The following is a 26,818-nucleotide window of genomic DNA, read 5'->3' as shown; positions in this document are numbered from 1 at the left end:
TCTCAATATAGGGCCCTTCAGTGGCAAATCTCCAATTGATTTCATCAGGGCCAGAATCATCAAGAACACTGAGGTATACATCGTTGTCCACTGGGTGAGTCCACTGGTTGAGGGAAATAGATTTAAATCACACAGCAATGAGTAGACATTGATACACCCCTCTCTGGGATTGCACTGTTCACATTCATATGTCTTCGTATAATCCAAACAGTCCCCTAAGCATCAGCTGGTTGGGAATTATTCTCATGCATTTCACATGTGAATCTTATGGGGAAATCTGACAAAACTCCCCTGACAGGGAGTATTCTTAGATCTTAGATAATGAGGAAAACCTGGAAAATACCTGGCAAAGCAGAGTGACAATACAAGCACAACATATGGTGCAGTGGAGGCTGATGGAGGTAGAAATTGGAGGACGGTATCATACCATTCCTCATTCTGGTCCATGCATTATAATGAGCCCATATTTCTACCTCCACCAGCCTCCCCTGGTATGGTGTATGTGCAACCCAACCTCCTAGTGTGTGTAGGATAGTGTATCTCTGGCAAAACAACACTTGAATACAATTTATTTGTAGAATTGTGCTTTGTGTATTGACGGTAAATATAGTAGTACATACATTCTATACACAGCATGATGAAGCAGCATTAATTCTCAACATCATAACGTAACATATAATATAACATAGACAGAGAATGTGACAAAAATGTAATCGGTCAATCTGTTAAAATTGTATAATAATGAGAATTGATCCAACACCACACAGGTAGGTCGATGGATTCACTTGCTGCTGGCTGTAACTGTCAGCCCCTTGGCAGCTGTCGAACAAAATGGTGAAACACAATTAGTATCCAGCTGACTCCATTAAGAGCTCAGCTGGAGCAAAACCCAGCGTACGGCATACGCAGCAGGTGCCTAGGTCTCGAGCTGGGAGGTAGTGGTTCGATACACGTCCCAATGCCAGGAAAGAGGAAGGCTCAAACTCCCAGGTGGGATTTACCATACACATACCAATCACTTCCCTTGAGCACAGAATTCAAGGGCACATTCCAGAAGTTGTCAATATTTTACCATAATATAAAACTCATTTCTTACCCCATTAAACCACGAAATACTTCGGGGATCCTTTTTTTTCACATTAGTGCCATAGTGGGCATTAATGGCGGATAGTAGCTTTAGGCAAAGCTACATCAGTTGTTATCCAGCATGGGTTCCCAACCAGTAGTGGACTTGGCTATGTTTCATCAATTTCAAATGAAACGGGCCCACGGCCACCAGCAGCCCCAACCAATATTAAGAAAAATGGGCCACTGTTTTACCTGGGGTTTACAATGTGCATTTGATGCATTTGGAAAGAAATAGGCATTTCAAAAACGGTAAAAGCAATGAAATGTAAATTAGTGTTTTTCAAATAGCAAAGGCCTTTTGGATAGGCTAGTATTACCATTAGCCTATACTGTTTACCTGGATCTGCGATGTTAATGTGTTTCAAAATACATATAAATGAAAGTGTTTTGTTTTGCTTCATTATGATGCAGTTCCAGAGGTATATGGTTGCCTATCCTAAAGGCCTAACTGTGAAACTGTTTGTTTCAGCACCGTCCACGTGGACAGCAGGGTCACACATCCCACTACTTTGAGGCAGTGCCGATAGGCTTCATTTCACTTTGTTTCATGTTACTGGTGGTAGCATTGCGGGTAGCATTGCGGCCACTGTCCGACTGACTCCCGCATAGAAAGATAGAAAGTGCTGAAATACAAATAGTGAAGTAGGGGCAATAGCAATTTGAATTGGGCTCCCATTCATTCATTAATAGGCCCCCGCTCCCAACATACTCCCAAATGACATGTCAAATGGCTATCATTAAAACCATAACCTCGTAGTACATTAAGTCTTTCAAGCTTTTAGAGAAAAGTTATATTCAGCTCGATTTGACAATATGCACAACGAATGGTAAATACTAGCCATCAAAATGATTTCTCAGTGATATCTTCCCAGAGCCTGAAGGTGAAGTCTAGGGTGGTGCAGTGCAACCACAGTGAAATGATATCATTTATGTGTCACGCTGCCAGATGGTCCATTTTAAAATGTCAAGTGCCACCACATTGAAAATGTCACTAACAGTATGCAGGCTCATTCTGTGGGTTGACAACTTTAAAAGGGATGCTGTTCTTATTCTATTTCATTTGGGAAAACTGTTTTGGAAAATGTCAGCATGATTAAAGGGGCAGGGCGTAAGTCTGTTGGAATTCTGCCACCTCTGGCCACCTCAGGCCACCGGGCAAAATTCAGTTTGAAGTTCTTCTCTAATAATAATATGACCCCCCAAATGGACTTGCAGTGTCCGATATTAGCTGTTGTTTTTCTGCATGCATGCATAATTTGAAGAGGCAGCCAGAGACAGAAAAGAGAACATCAGTCCACTCCCCTAGAACACCCCTAGTCAGTAACAACATATCTGTATGTCACTTTATTAGGAACACTATACTAATACTGTGTAGGGCCTCCCTTTGCTCTCAAAACAGCCTCAATTCTTCGTGGCATTGATTCCACAAGATGTTGGAAACATTCCTTTCAGATTCTGGTCCATGATGCTACATACATGATTGCATCACGCAATTCCTGCAGATCTTTCAGGTGCACTTTCAAGCTGTGAATCTCCCGTTCTACCACATCCCAAAGGTGTTCTATTGGATTCAGATTTTTGCTTTGTGACATGGTGCATTATCATGCTGGAAGTAGCCATTAGAAGATGGGTAAATTGTGGCCATGAAGAGCACATGGTCAGCAACAATACTCAAATAGGCTAAGGCATTCAAGCGATGACTGATTGGTATTAACAGGCCCAAAGTGTGCCAAGAAAACATTCCCCACACCATTACACCGCCTCGTGTATATGAACTCTTTGGATGCATTTGCAGGGTTTTGGTTCGTGTCTCGCTCAATGGTGAGGGAATGTGAATGATGTAGAGAAATGTTTTTGTATGTGAGCAGGGAAGATGTTGCTGCACACTTCTGAATTCATTCTGATGCTGCAATAGCGATTAAGAAGTCATATTAAATAAATCATGAATAATTATGAGTGAGAAAGTTATTGAGGTGCTAACTTCTCATCAGAAGAACCACAAACAGGGGAGGTTAGCCCCTTTTGGTCTAGCCTCTGTAACTTTATTCATGATTAATATATGAATATATTCATGATTAATATATGATTGTTCATAACCCTGACAGCATCAGAATGTATTTAGAAAACATCTTCTCTGCTCACGTGCAAAACAATGTCTCCAGATCTTTCACCATTCACTCAAAATACATGACCCAAAATGCATCCAATAGAGTTCACAGTGCTCACAAGTTTGATGCAGTTATAAGTTGATGTGTCACAATACTTACAACTTCCTCAAATGAGGGTTACTACAGTAATGTCCAAATAAAGTATTGTACTCATGTTTAGTATTTGGTGGACAATTCTCTGGTGATGCTCTGGGAGCACATGGGCTGCCTTCCAAACCTCAGGTGCTATCCCCAAGGTTTGGAAAACAGCCCATGTACTCCCTCTCCATAAAGGTGGTGACCCCTCCGACCTAGAATAACTACAGCCCAATATCCAAGCTATCTTGTCATTCAAAAGTATTAGAGTCCCCGGTCAACTCCCAGCTAAGAACCTTTTTATCTTCTCATTCTATTCTAAATATGCACCAATCTGGCTTTAGACCAGGTCATAGCACAGTCTCAGCAGCTACACTTGTCTTAAATGGTGTGTTAAATTGCTTAGATCAGAATAAACATTGTGCTGCCTTATTTATAGATCTTTCCAAGGCATTCGATACGGTCGACCAGCCTGAATCAGGCTTCATGTAGATGGTTGGATTATTTAACGGACAAAATTCAGTGTGTCTTAACTGGGTGTTCCACAAGGATCAATTCTTGGTCCGGTTCTTTTTACTATTTACATAAACAATATTTGATTATCTGTAAATAATTGTAACCTGCATCTATATGCCGATGACACTGTTGTATATGCTATTTACCAGGCTCTTTCTGAGCTACAGTCTGCATTCACTGTCCTGCAGAGAGCATTTCTAAAGCCCAACTGCATAAACACCTGGCTTACCTAACCTCATTATTAAAGTTGGTTAAATCTTGAGGTTCCTCGGATCTCCACCGAATTGATTAAATCCGCTTTGTCCACACACACACACACACACACACACACACACACACACACACACACACACACACACACACACACACACACACACACACACACACACACACACACACACTAACTGTAGTTATGTGCCCACAAGAAGAGAGCTATAGAATAACTCAACTGTCAACTCAATGTTTAAAGGAATGTGTTTTGGGCTACTGGTACCTATACATTGCATGAAAGAAAAGCCATACTCAACTTTATCTTGATTTTGATCTTGATACTTCAATAAGATTTTTATTACAAGACAACAGACATTTGCTGTTTTTTTCTTCAGTCAACATCAAGCAATTGACAAGGCTTTATTAAACATACAGTTGCAAGACGGCATACAGTATACAAACAAATTAAATCAAAAAGAAAGAAAGTACAGAAAATAAACAGCGATTAAGATGATACAGTAGTTCAACAGTAATTTCAACCCAGGAGTGTGTGGGTGTCAGAGGCTGGTGGAGGTAGAAATCGGAGGACGGGCTCATTGTAATGCATGGAACTGAATGAGGAATGGTATCAAACACACGTGTTACCATTCCATGCGTTACAATGAGCCTGTCCTCCAATTTCTGTCTCCACTGGTGGGTGTGCAGCCACTGACTTCATCTCACAAAACATGAGTCATCTCTGTATTAGGGAAAGGTAGGTGGATGTGACATGCATGGAGGGCTTCAGAATATTAATGATACCACAGGTGTTCATGGTAAAAGGGAGATTTATATCAACAAATATTTAAAAGGATCAACTGACATGTAGGATTGAGTGAAAGCCTTTATTTAATGAGCAAATGAATACTAATTGTGTTTTATATCTAATGTATACTACAGTAGATCTATCATTTAAAATGAATCCCTCAGATAATTATATTCATATAAATTCTCCTTTATTCACAGATGCCAGGCAAAACAACCTTTTCTCTCCATCTGAAAAAGATACTTGCTTTTCCATGTCAACACTGTGAAGAACGCCGTCTCTCGTTAGCAGTTTAGGCACATCCGGAGTTGCCCTCTGCTCTCCTCCATCTCAAGAGGTTTGCTCTGCTGAAATGGGACGGTGATTCTTCAGGAATACATCAGGGTACTCTTGGGCTCATCTTTGGGTTTCTTGACAGATGAAATATGATACTGTGGGAGCCCAATCCTCAGTTGGGCCTTTGCCTTATTTCACAGAGAATCTGCTACAATCGGAGACACTGATATTCATACCCTGGAAGCTGTTTTGGATGTTATGTTTTTCATAAGTGACTAGGAGAAGACATGGTCCAAGTCTCATGTCTCTCCTTGACTGTCTTAAAACGCACTGGAGCAGGTCTGAGGAGAGGAACATCTCATCGTCTCCTCCAATGCATTATGGGAAGGTGAGGAAAGAGGCTGTGAGGAATCTAGGACTTCTGAGATTCTGTTCTCACAGATATTTACAAAGTAGTGTATCTGAAACTGCTGGAAAAATCATTAAGGAATTAGATAAATTCAAACTTCTCCTCATTCAAAACTAGTGGGTGATACATTTTGGGATATGTTTAATCTCACGGAACAGAATACATTTAGGAAATGTCATGTGTGATTATGCAATACCATAAAGGTTGGCTGTGCATTTTATCAACATAACCTATTAATTTCTAAATCACAGAGGAAGTGACCTTTTCACCTTAAGTTTATGTTTACATTCTATATTATTTTAACAGGTGTGTAGTCAGTCTTATAAGAGTACTGCTTTACAAAAAGTAGGAAATTCTATAGCTAGATACAATACTCAATGTGTGTGTAATACTGGTATTTAAATTCTTAGGTTCTACCCAGAAGCAAAAACAGTTATTCAGCTGTCCTTGTGACACTAATGAAGCCCTGTAACTACAGACAAGACATCCTTCATGTGGTGGCAAAAAAATAAGTACCCCAAGAACATCCGTTTAAAGCTACGTCATGAGTTTGACATCAGCAATATAGCTACATCTAGCAGACCTGGGTCAGAATAGCTTCAGAAAATGTTCAAACACTGAAACCACCTTGACTGCCACATGGGCACGGTGTGCACTTTTGGGGATGACTTCCAACACTATCTGAACCCAGGTCTGACATCAATACAATATACTGATATCAGTGCATTCAAAGAGCGTTGAGTTGAATGGTATAGAATCAGAACTGAACTCTGTTTGATCCCTTACTCCTCTGCATTAGACACATCAGCCATTTTGAAAACCCATTTATTCACCTAATCGAGCAATGTTCACATTTTTCTTTTGTCAACTTGCTCCTCAGGCTATGATTCAAGGCAGGAGACATGATCCCCATACCCCAACACTCATTGCACAAAGGAGAGGACACAATCATGAAACAGAAGGGGGGGGGGGGGGGGAGAGAAACAAAACAATCGATAACAGAGTTCAGATGGAGACTTTACAGAATTTCATTTAATCCTAAGAACTCTGGGGGGTAGCTGGGGGGGGCTCATACAAACACTGCACATACAGATTTACATTGCGTGTGGACATGATGTATACAGCCATGTCTGGTGAGCCCACCTCAGGCGCAAGCGGACAGGGGAGGGTGATACTCTTTTCACAACACCCAGGGCTCTGAGTCCAGGAGGAGAAAGCAGGTTGATGGGACGAGAAGTTGCATGGATTTGAGTCTGTGGAACAGCTTTCCCAAAAGGTGGGGTGCCTCAGCTGTCTGGGTTTAATTGTCGCCGCCCTAGTGGCTGTCCCGGGTTAGACAGCTGCTGCGCTGCCTTTTTCTGATACAATAAAATCAAAAGCATGAAAATAAAATGAAAGTATATATAAATCTTTCAGGTCCATTTCTTAAATTTGTGTTGATTGGTTTTCCTCTCATTCCTCTTCACTCTCATTCTCAGGTTCCATGTCTGAATCGCCTTTTGCTTTGGATTCCCTTCTCTCTTCCTCATCCACCTCCCCCATGCTGTCTTCCTTGTCCTCCTCCATGCCCTCGTCCTCCTCCCAGTTCTGCAGAGAACAGCAAGTTCATTAAGGTCATACTGACTTAAAATGTGTCTGTCCAACCAGTTCATGATTTATAGATTTGGATGTTTATATACCATTATACCATTGGCCATGTCTACAGGTATGGGCGCAAATCCCAATTCTCATTAGTTGGTAATGGAGGCTGGTACAATAAGCGAGAAGCAATAGTCACTACCAGAGGAATAGTGGAGAATATTGGGAATAGTGTCCATACCTGTAGCCACTATGTATATGTACACACAAACACACAAACAGCCCTTCAGTCATCATGACTTACATCAGAGTCCTCATCTGGAAGACCTTCGTCCCCAGACGCCTCGTCTTCATCAGAGGACTCTGTAAAGGGAGCCGAAAACAAATACATCAGTCAGAGCCACACAGTCGGAGCCACTAGACATTTTTATTACATCAGTTCCACAGCAAATTCCCCAGACAGGGAGAGGGGGAGACGTGAGGAGGAGATTAAACTGTACTACAAAGGCCCCGTGTGGAAGTGCACTCTCATTTGTGTTTGAATGCCATTGGGAGAGAAATGTGAACATTTGCATATGAATTCCACAGTGGAGTTATGTAGTTCTAGGGCCACACAAGCACCACTCTCGTTGACAAGGGTTTTGAGACTGGACTATCGATGCCATTACTCATCTGCTGAAGGGAGAACAGCTAGAATAGGTCTGCAACACATCATGGGCATAGGACCCTGGATGTATGCGTAGGAGGATATGAAGGACTGCTGGTCAGAGAACATACGCAAATGCAGAAACACATGCTACAACCACCTTCACATCCCTGGGCCTGACACCAACACAGGTAGTAATGCGTGGTAGAGCCCTTTCCGGTTGGGCCCCATGAGTACTCAAGCACTGAAATCACTGAGCGAAAAATAAATAAATAGTGAGTGAGTGTGTCTATATAGATACACTCATGGGCCACTTTATTAGGTACACCTGTTCAACTGCTTGTTAACGCAAACATCTAATCAGCCAATCACATGGCAGCAACTCGATGCATTTAGGCATGTAGACAAGGTCAAGACGACCCGCTGAAGTTCAAACCGAGCATCAGAATGGGGAAGAAAGGTGATTTAAGTGACTTTGAACGTGGCATGGTTGGTTGGTGCCAGACGGGCTGGTGAGTGTTTCAGAAACTGCTGATCTACTGGGATTTTCACACAACCATCTCTAGGGTTTGCAGAGAATGGTCCAAAAAAGAGAAAATATCCAGTGAGCGACAGTTCTCGGGGCGAAAATGCCACACCGGGTGCCACTCCTGTCAGCTAAGAACAGGAAACTGAGGCTACAATTCACACAGGCTCACCAAAATTGGACAATAGAAGATTGGAAAAACTTTGCCTGGTCTGATGAGTCTCGATTTCTGCTGCAACATTCAGATGGTAGGGTCAGAATTTGGCGTAAACAACATGAAAGCATGGATCTTGTATCAACAGTTCAGGCTGGTGGTGGTGGTGTAATGGTGTGGGGGATATGTTCTTGGCACACTTTGGGCCCCTTAGTACCAATTGAGCGTCGTTTAAATGCCACAGCCTACCTGAGTATTGTTGCTGACCATGTCAATATGGACCAAAATCTCTGAGGAATGTTTCCAGCACCTTGTTGAATCTATGCCAGTGAGCGGCAGTTCTCTCGGCGAAAATGCCTTGTTGATGCCAGAGGAGAATGGCCAGACTGGTTCGAGATGATAGAAAGGCAACAGTAACTCAAATAACCACTCGTTACAACCAAGGTATGCAGAAGACCATCTCTGAACGCACAACACGTCGAACCTTGAAGCAGATGGGCCACAAAAGAGGGTCCAACCCAATACTAGCAAGGTGTACCGAATGAAGTGGCCGGTGAGTGTATATATATCTAACTATCATAGAGACACACACACCACTTTATTAGGAACACATGTACACCTTCTCATGGTGGAGGTGGTGTAATGGTATGGGGAATGTTTTCTTGGCACACTTTGGGCCTGTTAATACCAATCAATCATCGCTTGAATGCCACAGCCTAGTATTGTTGCTGACCATGTGCATCCCTTCATGGCCACAATCAGTGTTCTTCAAGAACAGTGTTCGTCAGTGGCCTTCCCAGTCACCGGACCTGAATCCAATAGAACACCTTTGGGATGTGGTAGAACGGGAGATTCACCGCTTGAAAGTGCACCTGAAAAAACTGCAGGAGTTGCGTGATGCAATCATGTCATCATGGACCAGAATCTCAAAGAAATGTTTCCAACATCTAGTGGAATCAATGCCACGAAGAATTGAGGCTGTTTTGAGAGCAAAGGGAGGCCCTACCCAGTATTAGTATAGTGTTCCTAATAAAGTGTTCGGTAAGTGTTTATAGACCTTCATCCTTCACAACCACAAATTCCACTGGTGCTATGACTGTGGAACCTCCTTCCTCCCAGACCCCCGTCCCCTCTGGCCCGGTGCTTCCTGTGGGTTATGGTGTTCCGGACGTCTCTCCAACAGGACCTTTAACAGCATGTTCAATAAGCTCAACGGCCGCTTTTTACGAACTCTTTATGAAGCCATTGGGGTATTGGAACACGCTGTAGTGCCTAATTAATTTCATGAAAGCCAATTTTCTGTGCGGCTCAATAAAGCATTTTATACAGTGCCGTAATGAGACCGAACAGTGCAGAGCCTTGTTGTTCACTCAAAAGGGGCTTCGGGACGAATTGAATGCTTCCCGTTTCCGTTGCATGGCAACAGGAGTCTTGTTTGCGTGTGGTGCATGATGCATCGGTGTGTCTTGATTTGGTGGAATGCAAATGTGTCTACGCAAATCCAAACTACCTAACTATTCAGACTTTTGAACTAAGGGGCAACAAGGGATTGGCACATTCACCAATTACCCTTGCGTTGCGTCAACAGGGCTGTAGGGCTCATCATACATCACAACTACTGGACTCAACACGTGTCCCTCATGTTACACATACTTGATACAACTCCAACAGATTACGGACTTGCATTTCAAAAAGGTGCTGTGTGGCTTCATTTCACTTGACAATGACTGAAGGGAACTGGCCCCTGAAAACTTCCACCTTTCATATCACAGCTGCCCACCTGACCTGCCTGTTGTTAACCGGCACCTTAACAGACAATTTGCACATCAACCACACATATGCACTTGCTCTCTCCCTCTCTCACATACACACAGACATTGACTTACACAAGTACTAACACCTTACTTTATTATGTATTGTTGTAACTGATTGCAAAGTAAGCGTCTCATTATACAGTTTACAACATGTACCCTCTGCATATAAACAGACTGCTGTTATACCCGAGGGATTTCATATCAGTGCAGATGAAGCAAAGATGAGGAGGAAGCCACTTCAATGAATTGAGATGCACGCAGAGTGCTATAGAGCAAGAGAAAACGTCAAGCAAGGAAGTAGGAAGAATGAAGACTCTGCCCTTACCCTCCTCATACACCAGCTTGGCTGTGTGGTCCACATCTGTAACAGTGTTGCCGATGTCACATGTCGCCACCTGGTGGAGAAACAGGAGAAAGGCACTTCAACAACAGTCCCACACACACACAAGGGGACACTGCTGAATCGACATATTCATTTGTGCATTGGTGACAGTCACATTGGGCATTGTGCTGCAGATCATCATGGGTGCATCTCAATGGTCTACACCAATGTCCTCTCATTATCCACTTTCCTTCATCTGCAATGATGTGAGAGCAGGACAGGTGAAAACCATCACCTGGCTGACATCCACCACATTGCTTTGACCTTTGTTTTCAGATCATTGCAGATGAAGAGGAGGAAAAAAGGGGAGGGCACCACGTTAGACTATTGAGATTCAATCCATGTGCCGGGCTATAGGATCCATCTGGCAGACATTATACTTTGAGGAAGAAAAAAGGTAAACATGTACTGTGGTCTACACATGGGAAGACGTACCTGCGTCATGAGCAAATACAGCTTGCCATGCAGCTTGGTCAGCTTGTGGAACATCTTCACTCTGCTTTCAATTATATGGTACAGGACTCCCAACTGGGATACCAGATCTGGCAACTGTTGAAAGTGTAAAAATAAACACAGCTTAGAATTCAGATAAATAAATACAAAAATCCATAATAAAACTCTTACTTAAAATTTCAGTTGCAACATCAGCAATATCGGACTACCGAGACAGCTTGGGCAAGTACTATATGTGGAGCAAAACGTTTTAAGAAAGTTGCGCATTGCAGACATACCCTGGAGGACCACCTTTCTGATCTGGTAAACTCAATGTCTAGAATGGCTAACTAAAAAGACTACATGATCAAAACCATAAGTTGCAGTGGAACCTGGGGTAAACATCACAGTTTGTTGCATTCTCCCAGACTAAAAATCCATTTTGACCAGACACAACATCGGGTTGGCCAGACAATACAACAACAGGGTTTAAAACAAATCAACACGAGGTCAGTGACTCCCAGGACTCACCGAGGACAGGTAGGAGGTGTGGTGCATGAGAACGGCCTTGAGCCAGCGCACCATCAGGACTGCCCTGTACAACAGAGCAGAGAGGAGGGGGTGAGTGGGGTGCTGCTCCATTCACTTTGAGAGCTATGGAAGAACGGTCTTTTTCCTCCCCCCTTTCTCTGGTTTTTCAGTTTCATTAGAACACTGGTCATTTCATACAGTTATCATATGGGAGAAACTCTGACTTGCTACATGTACAATTAGCTCATAATGAAAACGCATAAATCTTCAGAAGTGATCTGGAACAAAATACTGAGGTGTTCACTTACGAGTATGGATGGCCTTGCAGTCTCTTGGTGATCTAGGAAGGCAGAAATAAAGGGTTAGGATAGAACTAGAGAGTGTGATAGAACCAGGCCATGTTGTCTATTGCAGTGTTTCATCGCTTCACTTGGGCCCCTAACCCTTCAGTGCTAACGGATGAGTGAACACAATACGGCAGAGGCTCCACAGCCCATCAAAGGGCTAGGTGGAGCCATCACCATACTGCTTTAACTTATCCAGCTCTTCTTTTAGACATCAACAACAAAGAGGTAAAGGGCTATGGGAATAATTAACAAACAAATTGAACTGATCTTGAGCAGCACAAATGATCAAGTTTATTACTAGGGCACTTAAAGTACGGTATAACTCCAAACAAAACCAAAAGTCAGAAAGTCAGCTTTCAATTCAAGTCCCTCTGATGTTCGCATCACTTCAAATAAGCAAGTATCATGTTAGTACACAAACACGGGTCCAGGCACTCACCTCCTCCACCAATGGCAAGACAGCAGGTAAGGGTAACCGGGCAACCGTTTTCTTTATCAAGACATCCTTTCGGGTCTGGAATACTTTCTGCAGAGCGGAGAGGAGACACGCATTGAGTAATCACAGAAGGTAGTGACATCAGGATTTGACTCCAGAGAGCATGGTGTATGTTGAAAAATCCAATGAGCAAACAAAGGCAGAAATAAGGGTCAACACAACCATCAAGCGACTATATGTTCCAAATAAGAGGCAAACTTACATTGAGGATGTTGGCGTCCTTGCTCTCCAGGCCCTGCAGCAGCAGCACTGCATAATTGTCTGTCTGTAAACTGGGGGCCCCCTTGGTGCCTCCCTTCCCACCGGAAACATTAGACAGGTCAATTTCTCCCAGTCGCTCCTCTATGGACATCTAGAGGGGAGGGGGTTTGTGGTAATGGAGGGGTTACCAACAGGGAGTGAACTGAGGGGGGGCATGTCAGAGGTTACAGCTAACACCAACTCATTATAGAGGTGGGCTGGATCCAAATATTGTCCCGCAGAACTCATCGGTAGTCCTTTGCATTGCTTTTGTCTGGGAAAATTGAAATACCTCTTTGGTGTCTATGCCTTTTTTCCTCTTCTCTGATCCCAAGGGAGCTGCTTGGAGTGGTGCCTGGTGACCAGGAAGTCCTGGGACAAGCACTTTGCTCTTAGCATTGACCACAGGGGTTTTCACCTGAAAGAGAAGATACCATCATTCATGTTAGCTGACTGTTTTAAGGTTGTACGACCCCAGATAAGAGACCATAAAGAATAGTGTTGTAAATGTATGCAAGAGACCACCAAGACCATTGAGACTCAGTCAAAGAAAGTAAAATCAATTTTTAAGCCATTCTCCCATTCAATTTGTGAATTATTTGAATATGTAACAACGCATATTTTGGACTGAGTGACATTCAAAGTCAGATTCTGTATACCCATAAAGAGAGATTCCACAACCATGTGGGCCTGAAAGAATGTAGCAGCCATATAATGCACAGTCTCTGGCCCAATCAGAGCAGTGTAGACGGCCAAGGCGGCAGTAACTAGGCGTTACCTTGGAGACTGTGGTTTCCATGGAAAGGGCAAGGGTGGTCTTGACATCACGGGTCAGGCAGATGTGTCTCTCTGCTGTGTTGATCTCCTACGGTGGAGAAGGGGATACAATAATGATCATGTGTTCATGTTAAAACAAAATCTGTTTAGATCTACTTAAACATGTCTGGTAATCCCAAAAAAAAGTTAGCATAAAAAATCATGACCATCACAATTTTGTGAAGAGTATCCTTCACTTTTAGAGTATAAATGTATTTATATGATTCTAGCTGCAATCTCAATTGATTAATCGGGGTGGCAAGTAGCCTAGAGGTTAGAGAGGCCGGCCAGCAATCGGGGCCGGATGTGAGCTGGTGACTGGAGGGTTGCTGGCATCACATCTACGGTATCCTACAACCACTGCCGTTGTCCCATGAGCAAGGCACTTAACCACTAACTGCTCCAGGGGCGTCTGTCTGGCTGACCCTGTGCAATAGAGCACAGAGCTCTCCCTAAGAGTGTGCTGTGCTACTGTGCTGTCTCGGATCCCGTCTGAGATCAAAGTATACATCATTATTATCACAAACAGTCCAAGTCAGACCTTTAGCAAAACATTGGCCTCTATGACAGCCCATGTCCCTGTCCATTCTTTCCTCTGATGTTCCTATGCACTCACCACTTTCTCCATAACAGGCTGCAGATGGTTCCCATAAGCAAGCAGCAGACTGCTTGTGTCTGTACTGAGGGCCGCTGCCAAAAGGGGAACAGGTACTGGCGTGTCCTCCACCCCAGACATCTGTACCGTACAGGAGGGTGACAGAGGCTTCTTGCAAGGCCTGGAAGAAAAGACAATTGGAGTTAAATAACTCTGAAAACAGGTATTGCAGTTGTAGGTATTAGGTTACAATGCTTACCGACACTAATGGTCAGCGTAAGGGAAAGCAGACTCACTGTAGAAGTAATAACGTAGAATCTATATTACAACTATGGAGTAAATACAAACGTACTTACAACAAAATGATGTTTTTTTTTTTTTTTTTTAGACCATCATGCCGACAGTGTACTGGCTCAGATATTTACTAATCACATTCATTAAAAGCCAACTGAAAAGGCCCAAGAACAGATCGCTGCAAGCTGCCATGTGAAAACAAAGCAGGCTGACTCTAAACGGTGCCATACAAGAGCATTGTGTGGGGAAATAATGTGTCTTGACTGGAATTACACTGCCCAAGTAACTACCACTAAAGTACAGGATTTGTACTTAAGTGGTGTAAGTAAGTGATTATTACCTAATGTGCAAAAAGACACCCAAAAGCAATAAGGTTTCATTTCTGGCACAGTGACAGTTCAAAGACATTTAAAGAGGAACTCACCCATTCAGAAAGTGCTCAAAGAGATGCAGCTGCCCATCCTTACACACCACTGCCAGCCTGAGCCCCTAGAAGAAAACAGTAAAACATTAGTATAGAAATCCCCATTACTGTGTTCACCTAGCACACTAGATGGTATCAATTGATACTATAGTCAAGCAACCTTAATCTTAGGTTGGCTATTAGTATGGCTATTGGGACACATATGACCAGTGTCCCCAGAGTCCAGCTCCAAATCAATCACCACATCCTTGTTTTAGCAATTTAGAGATTTCAAATTTAAACCAGCTTTAGGCAGGCAACTCATCTGCTCAAAGGAATCCTGCTGTATTCACTTGTCTTTACTAGTTGTGCATTAGTTAAATACATATCTGATGACATGCCCTGCCAAAATAACATGATAAGCAATGGCTGTAGCAAGGGACTGTATCAAAAAAATAAATTCCAACATTGACAGGTCCATTACCTCCTCCTTGCTGTTGGATGTGAAGAGGTCAATGTGCTTGGGCTCGTCTGTCAGGGTGAAGGATACCACCGAGTTCTTGTCCTTGCCGTCCTCCCTGACTTGCCTGTGAGGAAAATGGACAGCAATGAGATGTAGTGTTTTAGCCACATCTCAGCAATTTGGTACTTTGCTGTGCAAAGCATGGTAAGATTGGACCACAGATTTTGGGTATTGAGGAACAAAGAATACTTCTGAAAATAAATGTGATCCATAACCAAAGAATGAATGACAGAGAGAAACCTTGTCAATTACACAACTGCTCAGAAACATGCTACGTCATGTTGGATGAACCATTTACATTGTTCATAGAATAGGGTAGTTGTCAGCAGGGCACAATGAACAGGTTTGCCTGACCTCGGGACCTGACCCCAAACTTTGAGAGTTCCAGAACTCACCAAACACTGAGGAGTCTGTCGTGAGCTGCCCCAGACAGGAAGTAGAGGCCGTTGCTGTCGGGGGGCCGAGAGGTGGCGAAGCGCAGGGTCGTCACGGCAGTGGAGTGACCTGTGAATTTCTGAAGAGAACAAGAACACGTTTATTAGGTGTATGTTTGAGGAAGGACATCTGCATGTAAACATAAAGCCAGGTCTTGCATTTAACAAGTATTTGGGCAGGCCTAAATGCATGCAAGTCATTTCTTTGAGGCAGGAATTCAGTCTCACCCGGTACACCTCCTTGGTCTCTAGGTCCCACATCTTGATGACCCGTCCTGCTGAGAGCAGCAGCTTCCCATCCGGACTCACACACAGACTGGTCACAGACGCATGGTCCGCCTTCCACTTACTGTGGACACACGCACAGTACTCAGCATGGCAGTGTGTAAGCGCAAGCCTAGCCTCATCTGCAAAGAGGCACTACAATACCCAGAGACCCAATTCAGATGGACATCAACTTGATTTGGTATATCACAAGAACCCCCCCCCCTATAATCCCAACTGGATTGAAACAGCAGTCAGCCCTTGAATGACCGGTCAGATGTGTACCCGTCAGGACATTCATTGAGATGCAGTGACTTCCGGAAAATAAATAATCCCACGGCCAACTAGAACATTGAACATGACAGAAAATTGGACGAGGCCCCCGCAACAAGCAGACCGCATGTACACAAGCAGTGGTGAGTACCTCGTCTTGCCCGTCTGCAGGTCCCACTCCACAATGTACGTGTCGTCCGAGCCGCTGTATAGCAGGCCATCCTCAGGGTGCCACTGCACACAGTTCACCCCGCCACTGTGAGCTCCGTCCTGAGGGAGAACAGCCACATGCAAAGTTTAAACATTGCGGTTGACATGACCATTTTTTATTTACAATTTTCACAAGGAGTGCTTTTTCTAACTAAATCAGAGCTGTACTATAGACGCGCAGAAAAGTTGACATTTGATGGGAGTCTCAATTAACATGATTATGTTGATATGACAACACATTTTTGATAGATCACATCATGGCCTTGGTGATAGACAAATGTGCCAATGATGAGACTGGTCTTCAAAACTTTACCAGTGTGCAGTGGAGCGCCCCTTTCAGTATGCTGTAGATGATAACACTGCCCGCTGCCGTGCCCAGTGCCAACAGGTCAGGCTTCTCTTCCACCTGCCCTGCCTCTGATTTCCTCTTCTTCCTCTGTGGGCCCTCCTGTGACACCAGATATAGAAACACAAATCAATAACATTTCAGATACTGACGACCACCTATCAACATGCATACTCAGACATCTTTCAGTAGACAGCATTGGGGCCCCCAGTCCCCAATCGTGTGTGTGTGTGTGTGTGGGGGGGGGGGGGCAATTTTGGCAACTACCTAAGTTTACTATCGAAGGGAGAGGGAGAGCTAGAGAAGAGCTTAAGATAAGATATAGCATGAGCAACAACTACATATCAGCAATTGCGTAAAAATGACAGAAAGCTGTGTTTTCGAGCACAACTTCTAGGCCTAAACTACGGTCTTACTATAGATGACCGTTTCCATCAATTTATATCGGTTATTTCTTTAATTTGGGATTATGGCAGTAGATCACATTTGCAAGTTAACGTCGCTCCATCACACAAATAAACAATAGAAGCGGCAAAAAGTGTTGACAAGGGGAAACTATTTGTGGTGTTAAATCAAAGCATGTCACATGTAGGAAAGAACCTCGCGTACTTAGCAACAGGTGAGTATGGCTAGCTATCGGCGTAATGGTTATGCCATTTATGGGAACAAAACAGAACAATAAAATGCCAACACGTCAACCATAGTCATAGTCTATCATTTTAGTGCTTTTGTTCTAATTTGGGACTAAAACCTACTGGCCACGAATCTGCGTCATCGTGCATAGCTACGCAGCTAGCGCGAGTAGTTAGCAACGGGTACTTATAAACACTTTGTCTAATGAGATCATATTTAGCCAAGTCTGATTTGCAAAATATGCATGAGTGATCACTAGATTGGTGATGTTAATGATCGGTCTCTGTTCGGCCTGACTTAGCTAGCAAACAACACGAAAGAGTCTCGTGGCATTTTTTTAGGGCGACCATGTGCGGCAGACATGTGCGCCCAGCTGCAGGACTTGTGGTACTTGCTAAGCTAAGCTCATTTAGCATGACTTTATCAACCATAACACGAAACACTGAACACCAGAACGATACTGTACGTACATTTTTAGAATGGAAATGCCTATATACATCTATATAACCAACAAACCACAAAGTTATTTTCGCAGGCTTGTCCAGGCCTTCACAGTTCTATTCTATTGCCACCCCCCACACATACCTTGGTTGTTCGACATAGTCCCCAAGCTATGCAGGTACAAGTGGCACTCAAATGGGCTGAAGGCACGTATTCTTGGTGAAGTGTTTTACTATCTGTGTTCCAAATGCGAAGTCTGCCATCCTGGGCACATAAAGCCAGGTACTGTCGTGATTTTGGGGAGAAAACGCAGGGTAGACCCAGCGAAGAGCTACCTCCATCGGCCGCCATTATAGAAGCGCTGCGTACGTCTGCGTGGTTTGTGAAGAACCACGTGTTCTCATCCACTGGGCAGGCGCGTTGGCACTTGAGTTTCAAAGACTTTTCATTGGTTATTGTCAGTCAATAGGGGCGCGGTTAGAATGCAAATTGTGAAAAAAGGGGCGGGGCTCTGTCCATGCGGAAGAACAAGAATATTTGATAAAGGAATGATGCATCCAGTGGCTCTGGCCATCAGATAGTGGTCTCTAATAATATATGTCATTTAGCTGACGCTTTTATCCAAAGCGATTTATATTACAGTGAGTGCATACATTTTGCAGTATATATGGTCCCAGCGGGAATCAAACCCGCAACCTTAGTGTTGTTAACACCATGCTCTACCAACTGAGCCACAGAGGACTAAATAAGACCGCTGAACGGTTTGGCCAACAACAGAAGTAAAACTAAACAAATCAGTTTTGAATAAGCAATGCGGATTTCTTCTTTTGCATTGAATACTGTCAGAGAAAAAGCTGTGATGTTGTACCATCTCTGAATACGACATTGGATCAGCATACGATACATACTATTTCATTAATTTACAAAACACGTGTCACCATCTGCTGGTTATATGAAGTACTGCAGACTGTTTCCGAAGTTTGTCGCACATCGTTGACGTAGGACACGTGTTTTATCAACAATGTGGCGGCGACCTCCAAGTGCGAAACACCGGGGACATGTTTCTGTATCACATGTAGGACAGTAGGTGATCTATCTTATGTCATTGCTTCTCCGTCTCTACAATCAAATTCAGCCAAATTGTTTTGATACTGACAAAATGTACCCATCATGAATTCTTCCAACGTTGTGACACTGTTGCCCTGGTAGCTAATCTGTCCTGGTTTCTGCAGGCAGCTCTGTCAGCATCAATACAGAACAACAATCAAAGAGTGTCTCACAGTTTCTACTGAATAAATAAGTGGCAGACAAGGGCCGGAATATTTGAATTGGAAGCTGGTGTGATGTAAAGCTCGAATACCACTCTTCACTACAGTCAGCTCCACTACACTTTGCACTAATGTCTGTAGGGTTGCACTTCGGAGGGACTCTCCTTACACAAAGACTGGTGCGGATAGGTGTCACCGTTATAGGGCAGCAGGGATGCAGGCACCTAGGCATACATCCTAAACATAAACTCCTTAAACATACTGGGAACGTGAGGACGTTTGGAACTGGTCCTACGGGGGAGAATGAGAATGGCATGGACACAGACAGCCCTGACCCCTCACCCTCCAACCCTATCCTCACTCGCAGTCGAGGGTCATTATTTGGTCGGAGGCAACCCCTTTCGCCCTTGGAGAGGATCAGTCGCCTGCTGCCCAAGGAATCCCTCAGCCCTGAGGTGTTGCAGCTGAGAGACCAGGAGGAGGAAGAGGAGGAGCACAATGCAGCTCTGGTTGAAAAACACACCGTAGATCCCCCACTCACAGATACTCAGAGTACAGAAGGACCGGTAGGAACTCTGGAGACACCCATCGGAGACAGCCCAGTCATACCGGGAGAGGAAAAGGTGGACACTGTAGTGGAACCCAGTGATTCTGAGATTCAGGGAGAGGGGACTTTTGCCTACAAGGAGGGGTGCGAGACGCCCACCCTTCCCGGGGAGCGCTTGCTTTGTTTCGGAGAGTTGCTTATTGCGGAGTATAACAAGAAGCGTCGGGTGCAGTATAAGAAGATGTTCCAGCTCCAGGAGGGGCAGCTTCTCCAGAGCAGTTGGGGGGCTATCCGGCATAGTGACATCGCCGGGCGCCACGCAGGGGACTTTGTACACACCACCGTCAACATTCCCATCCTAATACGACGGGCCAGCCTGGCGGAGTACGTGCTGTTTATGAAGAGGGGGCCGGCTATCGCCTACCCTAAGGTACTGTGTGGGGCTCCAGTCTTAACGCTTTACGGAATAACAACTTTGTTTCACTTACACAGCTGACGGCAGGAAAGATATGTCTTTTGAAGAAGTGACATGGTGGCCTGGCATTCTCTCTCTCTCTCTGCCTTCCTCAACCCTCGCTTTCCTCTCTTTTTAGGATGCTAGCACAATGCTGATGCTGATGGACGTCACAGAGGGAGACTGCGTGTTGGAGTCAGGCTCTGGATCCGGGGCCATGTCACTGTTCCTATCACGAGCAGGTTTGCACGGTGTAGAACATACTATGAGAGTGTCTGGGTGAGGGAATGAGTGTGTACCAGTGGAAGTGAACTTTTAAGTCATACATTGTGTTGTTATTTGTTTTCTTACAGGACATGTCTGTAAAATATGAATTATTTAAGTGTGAGTGAGGGTGCTAGGTGCAGTAGTTTAGCATGTATTTAAAGGGATAGTCCACCTCAAATTCAACAGGTTGAATAGATTGCTGAACTGTACCTTTGAATGTCTAATGTTAACAATGTGTCATCTTTCCCAACACGTCTGTGTCTCTGTGCTCTCCACAGTGGGCTCCAAGGGCAGGGTTGTGAGTGTGGAGGTCAGGGAGGACCACCACAGGAGGGCCGTGCTCAACTACAAACGCTGGCGTACAGCCTGGAGCCTCCGGAGAGGGGAAGAGTGGCCAGACAACGTCCAGTTTCACAACACTGACCTCCGGACAGCTTCCTCTCTCCTCGCTGGACAGGGCTTCAATTCAGTAGGGATGCCTCTTTTACTCATGTATTACGTTTCAATGCACTTTGCAGTATAACAAGATGGAAATGACCTTGTTCATTACGGAGGATCTGATTGCACCAGAGCACTTACCAGAGAGTTTAATTGCGCTACCAAGAATCTGAGGATGATTGGCAATGATTGTATAAACTACTAGGAAAGGAATTTAGCTTGCAGCCAGTAGACCTTGATGAACTGTCTGTGTGTGTGTGTGTGTTGCAGATTGCTCTGGACATGGTGAACCCCCACTTGGCTTTGCCAACCGTGACTCCACATCTCCATCCCGGGGCAGTGTGTTCTGTCTACCTGGCCAAGTGAGTACTGTATCTTGACGGTAGAAATATCACAAGTTGTCAATATGGTTAGCAGACATTAGAAAATTAAGGTTATTGTAATCTTGTAGAATTTGGGAGACTCGGGTCGCATTCAGCAGGCATGATATAGGGATGGGTCGCATTCAGTAGGGAGATGAAACCAGAACATGTCCAATAACACACTCATTTTATTCTGTTTTCCTGCTGTTTTCCTGAAATGAAAGTCATCAGTGTTGCATGAACTACAGATTGGGTGACAGGTTATTAAGACACAGTAGGCCATTGACTTAGGGTTAACCCCCTTTCTGTTGAACTCAGTTTAACACAGGTCATCGATCTACTGGAAGGCCTCCGATGCTCCGCCCTACCCTTGCAGTGTGAGGGCGTCATGGAGGTGCAGCACAGGGAATGGCTGTTGGCCCCAGCAGTCCAGAAAGACGGGCGCTTCCGTGTCAGAAAAGCACCGTCCTCAGAAGGACGCCAAGAAGACGAAGAGCAATCAGATGACGATGAAAAAGGTGACGCAACACAGAAAACATCCCGTCAGCATCGGAATAGTCCGAAGTCGCTTCCTCTTCTTTTCCCCCTCATCTGCACTGATCGGAGAGAACTGGACAGGTGAACGCAAATATCTACAGGGGTGTCCGTTCGTCCAACACCATACTGCTGCCCCCCCCCTATCCTCTGTTCTCAGATCAGTGCAAATGGAGGAAGATGAGGAGAAGAAAGCACTTTAGGCTATTGAGACACCTAGGGAATGCGTAGTTCAGTAGGCATGATATAGCGATGGGTTTTGTTGCCTTTGGTGTCTTCATTTCTTCATACTGTATATGTTAAAATATGTTTTTTTCTTGTATTTTAGTTTTTTCTTGTGCTGACTAAGCAGATGTTCTTTGGGACAGATATGAGCCCACTCAATTTTGAAAAATCGTAAAACATACCACTTTTTTTTTTCTTTCAGAGGAGACGGGCAGTCAGGAAAATCCACCGTTTGGGAGTGTCCCCTACATTGCTCGACCTCATCCTGAGCAAACTAGCCACACAGGTGAGTGACATTTCCATCTCTGAGGATGACATTTCCTTTCCAATATCGGATGGTTTAATTAATTGTGATCTTATTTCATTTCAGCATTCCTGGTGAAACTAAGGAAGTGTGTGAAATAGCTTTTCTCCTGCATGTGAGGAGTCCTTGTGAAAAGCTATGGAGAGATTAATGCAATGTTATGTATATTGATCAATAAATAACATAATTTTCTGTACCCTAGACTTTTTATGTGATCTGTCCAAGTAGTTCAGTCGATGTATAATGAAGATAGTTTTCATTCTTTTAAGAAGGTATCTATGGATTCAATCCAACACCCACAAACAGGGAGGTGATACTCAGTATTTATTTATTTAAACTCCAACCATCCATACCTGATTTACAGTCAGCTAAGGAATTTGTGAACAAAGAAAAATGTAATGACAAAGAAATCCCTTGCAGGGTGATTAGGATCCAAATGTTGAGCATTAAGTGTCTACCACAAACTGTGCAAGACCGTGAAGTGTTAGGTAAACCAAGGATGTGCTTCTTCCTAAAAATGAATAACAAAAAAAGTGTTTTTCTCCAAATAATAAAAGTGCTTATTTTTTTGTCATGACACATTGCATGTCAACATTAAACCAATGCCTACATACAACTCTGTGAGGATTTCACTTCAAATTGTTGTACTGGTTTTGTAAAAAAAAAAAGTATGTACATAACATAAACAGAGTTAGGTAAGTGTTTATAACTGAAATATCTCTAAGTTTGCCCTTAAAATGTAAAAGTAGCCTTCGCCTGGAAAGTGTGAAGTAATATTGGAATTATACCAATCCTGGTCCTACTGGTCTATCCAAACCTGAGACATGAGTGTGACTTGGACTTCGACAAAATCTATGTGAAGTTTATACAGAAATTCTGTTACACAAAATCCTAAGTGTGAATCTCCATATATAACATATCCCGATGGCCATTAAGTGGATTAATATTCCATAGTTGTTACTGAGGACTGAGGAGTCCTCAGGACCTAGGATTGCTGAATAAAGCGTAAGAGCAAACAAGACCAGGACTGGGAAATGTAGTTCCAGGTTGGTTGTTTTGCTTGAGATTTTACTCCTCGTTGATCCAGTCCATGGATGGGTCGTCCCCTGCTCCACAATCTGACTCGTTCCCTAAGAGAAACATATTAATCTTTCACACAACATAAGTTTAGACATGAATCACAACAATCAAAAAGTGGTTTTCATTCCAGAAAACTACTCCTGACTCTTTACCCTAGTTCACTTTCTTCACTCTGATTTGATAGGAGTGGAGAAAGGTGAAATCACTATGGTGAACACTAGGTGGAGCTATTACTCTCACCAAACCAGTTGTGTCACATTCAAAGAGAAGTGTACAGGGGGCAGAGCGAGAAGCAAACAGTTTCCCAGAATGAAAAGCAGCCCTGGAGAGCAGACACTCACTTGGGGCCTCCTTGGTGCAGTAGCAGGGGCACTGGGCCTTGGTCTTCCGGGGCAGCCTGCAAGAAGCCTGGGCCCTGGGTGGAGTGGTCTCCAGGGAGAGGGAGAGGGCGAAGGGGAGCGGGGAAGATGGGGAGGTTATGGAGGAGGATTCAGAGACAGATGAGGTGGTGAGGCCGAGGCCCAGGCCGGAGCAGAGGGCGCAGGGGGCCGGGGATGCCGAGGGCCCACGGGGCATGTGCACCTTATCCCGGTCGCTGTACTGCCGTCGGGCGCCGCTGTGATGCTCCGCCCGCTCCCGGTGCCAGATGAAGTGGGAGGGCACGATAGCCATCACCTGAAGGCCACACACATGCATGCCATTCAATTAATGGCGGTGTAACATAAAAACATGCCAAGAGATTCCTACTGAAAAATGTGTTTAGTGGAGCAATTGTCTGGTAATTGACAGCCATTCTGCCCTTTTAGGGCAACCAAAAGCCATGGCACCACAGCCATTTAGACTGATTGCCAATGGCAGCATGTGTTCAGTGACCTTTGAGCTGTATAGAGACAGCTAAAGGCCTTTCATTTATTTTTACATTTATGGCATTTAGCAGACGCCTTTATCCAAAGTGACTTACAACAAATACATTTGTTGAAGTAAGTGAATCATCTACCCATCAGTCATCATAAGATGAAGTAATCAATGCTCAGACCAGGGGCCATAGGCAGTCAAAATGCTAGACGAAGGATTTTTATTTTATTTATTATTATTAACAGGAGAGTACAGGGGGGTAGTGGGGGTGAAGAAGTCATTATATGACCATTCTTCCACCAAGTCAACTAAGAACATCTTTTACACTAATGTACCATCTATAGGGCATGTAAGCAGTTACCTCCTCACAGCAGCGGCGGCTGACAGCGGCCCTGTACTCGATGCGCGCCCACAGCTTGTCCCTCTGCTTGAGGAAACGGGGGAAGTGCTTCCTCCAGCTTTTCCCTAGTGCCCAGGGGAAGATCTCGTACTTGCTCTCCTCCTCATCCTCCTCCATGGTGTTAGCAAGGTAGCTGTAGACATGCCAAAAGAGTTATGTTTGACCTCCAAAGGTTCACCGTTCCAGTGAAAGACAGTGAAGGGGCTAATTCAGTTCCATGTTTAAGGCAAAGGGGATACATTTAAGACCGTGACAATGCACGTTGTGTAGTGTGAAAGCAGCTGTAGATCCACAATTGATGACAAAACAGGTTAAGATGACACTTGGTACAGATGTCTCCCTGAACTTACAGTGCAAGGAAAAAGTTCATTCTGCTGTTCTCGCTGATACTGAAGCGAGCTCTCTTGAAGTACACAAAGGTCATGGCTAGGAGGTACTGAAGTAAGGAGAAGGTAAGTGCCATAAAAAGTTTTAATATGTACGGAAGGCAGTATCATACTAGTTACACAAATAAAATACCCCCCCCGACACACACACACACCTAAACAATGTATTACCTTGTCTGTCACTTTACAACAACAATCCATCCACAGAAAGTCTTGTATCAGATCGTCATCTATAAGCAAAGTAGGCCACATGAGTGATGAGACACTGCTTTCAAACAACACATGTAATGTCAAGGGGTTATCTTGGAAATGTGGATTCAAATCAATGCATGCATAAGATAAGATCTATCTAGCTTTAGATAAGTCAAAAAAACGATGCCTGTTCTCTGATTATTTGACTCACCAAAAAGTCTGAAGAAGGCTGCCATCTCCTCACGTTGTATCACAAGTGTTGGGCCCCAGGATAACTTGCTTCGACCGACCTCGTCTTGACGCCGGCTGGGTTGACTCTTCTCAGGCGGGCCCTGAGCTTCGTGTTGGTTAGGTCTCTTGAGCCTAAGTCCCCTCTTGATCTGGAGGGTGTGTGCCGTGTTGGGTTTGATTCGCACGGTGACTGATGGGGGCGTCTGGCACCAACTGTGTGTGTGTTTCATCATAGCTCCTGCTTTGGCTTTGGTCATTGGTTAAATGTCTTCCGAGGTTGCCTACTTGTGAGAAAAGTAGGTTGACTAAGTTTAACAAAATGCCATTCAGCCACAATTCATAGTTAGCAGAAATGTGCCAGCTAGCTAGGTGACTTGCTGAAATGCATTAGCTTAATGGTTGGACTACTCGGCAAGAGCTCTCACAGCATTGAGTGGGTACCTAATATGATATATAGATAGATAGATGGATAGATAGCCAACTACGGTAGATAGATAGATAGATAGCTAACTTACTACGTAGTAGTTAGCTAGCTAGCTAGCAAAGTTGTAAAACGGAATGGCCTGAGGCAAATCAACTAGCTAACATTACGCCTTAAGTTACCTTAGTTTATTTTAGTTACATCACCACTGACGGAGTCTTGTTAACCAGAGCAGAGGTGTGGAAAATGCCCACAGATCGTCCCCAGTACTGGCTAGTTAGCTAATAAGCTATCTAGCTAATATGTATTTCTTGTGGGACAGCACAAAGAAAATAAAACAAGTTTAAGTAACGTTAGCTAAAACGGGTTTAGTACATCGGGTGATGGTAAGAATAGATAGTTATTAATCGACAATGATTTTTTTGTTGAAAAACTAAAATTGTAAATGTTGAAAATGAAACAGTCCCCTCGTGCTCCCACATAGGTGGGAAAACGGGCGCGCTGAGGCGAGGCTGGAGGTCAAGGTGACAGATCAGTGGCATGACTTCTGTTCTATCACCTGGACACGAATGAAACGCCCACCAACTAGAATATATAAAGAAAAATGCCTTTGAGTAATAATAATAATAATATTAATGCATTTATTTTGTATAGCGCTTTTCTCAGTACTCAAAGACACTACATTCCATGGAGCGAACAAGAATAGATGGATCAATGCAAAGTAAAACAAAAGCACAGTCAGTAAAAACAACAATAAAAACAATGTACTCTTTATAAGGTATGTGTGTCATTGTTATGTCTGTTGTTGTTTGTATAATACTCATTATTTGTTTGTCATCAGACAGACAGACAGACACACACACATACACACACAAAAACCAAAAGAGAT

The 26,818-nt window shown here is 43.9% G+C and overlaps 3 protein-coding genes across 4 annotated transcripts; 1 reads left to right on the top strand and 2 right to left on the bottom strand.

Moving 5' to 3' along the window:
- Positions 1-4,529: 4,529 nt before the first annotated feature.
- On the bottom strand, positions 4,530-18,325 carry wdr43 (WD repeat domain 43). 2 transcript variants are annotated; one of them, XR_014554568.1, is made up of 19 exons: positions 18,110-18,325; positions 16,859-16,993; positions 16,487-16,605; positions 16,027-16,147; positions 15,760-15,878; positions 15,326-15,428; positions 14,863-14,927; positions 14,166-14,325; positions 13,512-13,598; positions 13,026-13,151; positions 12,696-12,845; positions 12,437-12,523; positions 11,959-11,990; positions 11,651-11,714; positions 11,123-11,236; positions 10,631-10,700; positions 7,470-7,528; positions 5,849-7,174; positions 4,530-5,817 (listed from the first exon to the last, which is right to left on the bottom strand). XR_014554568.1 is itself a non-coding variant. In XM_083683326.1 (18 exons), exons 1-18 carry the CDS (start codon positions 18,314-18,316, stop codon positions 7,040-7,042), a joined length of 1,953 nt encoding a protein of 650 aa, XP_083539452.1. In that variant the 5' UTR covers positions 18,317-18,325; the 3' UTR covers positions 4,530-7,039. The 2 variants fall into 2 exon arrangements, 1 of the variants encoding a protein (XP_083539452.1); XM_083683326.1 differs by having other exon boundaries at positions 4,530-7,174.
- Positions 18,326-19,032: 707 nt separating this feature from the next.
- trmt61b (tRNA methyltransferase 61B) lies at positions 19,033-22,560 on the top strand. The gene is made up of 7 exons (XM_083682945.1): positions 19,033-20,210; positions 20,374-20,476; positions 20,780-20,970; positions 21,210-21,301; positions 21,620-21,819; positions 22,263-22,346; positions 22,431-22,560. The coding sequence occupies exons 1-7, from the start codon at positions 19,365-19,367 to the stop codon at positions 22,463-22,465; spliced, it is 1,551 nt and encodes a 516-aa protein (XP_083539071.1). The 5' UTR covers positions 19,033-19,364; the 3' UTR covers positions 22,466-22,560.
- Positions 22,561-22,710: 150 nt separating this feature from the next.
- On the bottom strand, positions 22,711-25,741 carry spdya (speedy/RINGO cell cycle regulator family member A; the record flags this gene model as incomplete). The annotated part of the gene is made up of 6 exons (XM_083682946.1): positions 22,711-23,494; positions 23,786-24,119; positions 24,661-24,832; positions 25,050-25,135; positions 25,257-25,315; positions 25,489-25,741. The coding sequence occupies 6 exons, from the start codon at positions 25,739-25,741 to the stop codon at positions 23,433-23,435; spliced, it is 966 nt and encodes a 321-aa protein (XP_083539072.1). The 3' UTR covers positions 22,711-23,432.
- Positions 25,742-26,818: the final 1,077 nt, after the last annotated feature.

This window comes from Argentina silus (assembly GCF_951799395.1).
Source record: "Argentina silus genome assembly, chromosome: 13".
NCBI classification, from domain to species: Eukaryota; Metazoa; Chordata; class Actinopteri; order Argentiniformes; family Argentinidae; genus Argentina; species Argentina silus.
This window is presented reverse-complemented; position numbering and strand designations above follow the sequence as displayed.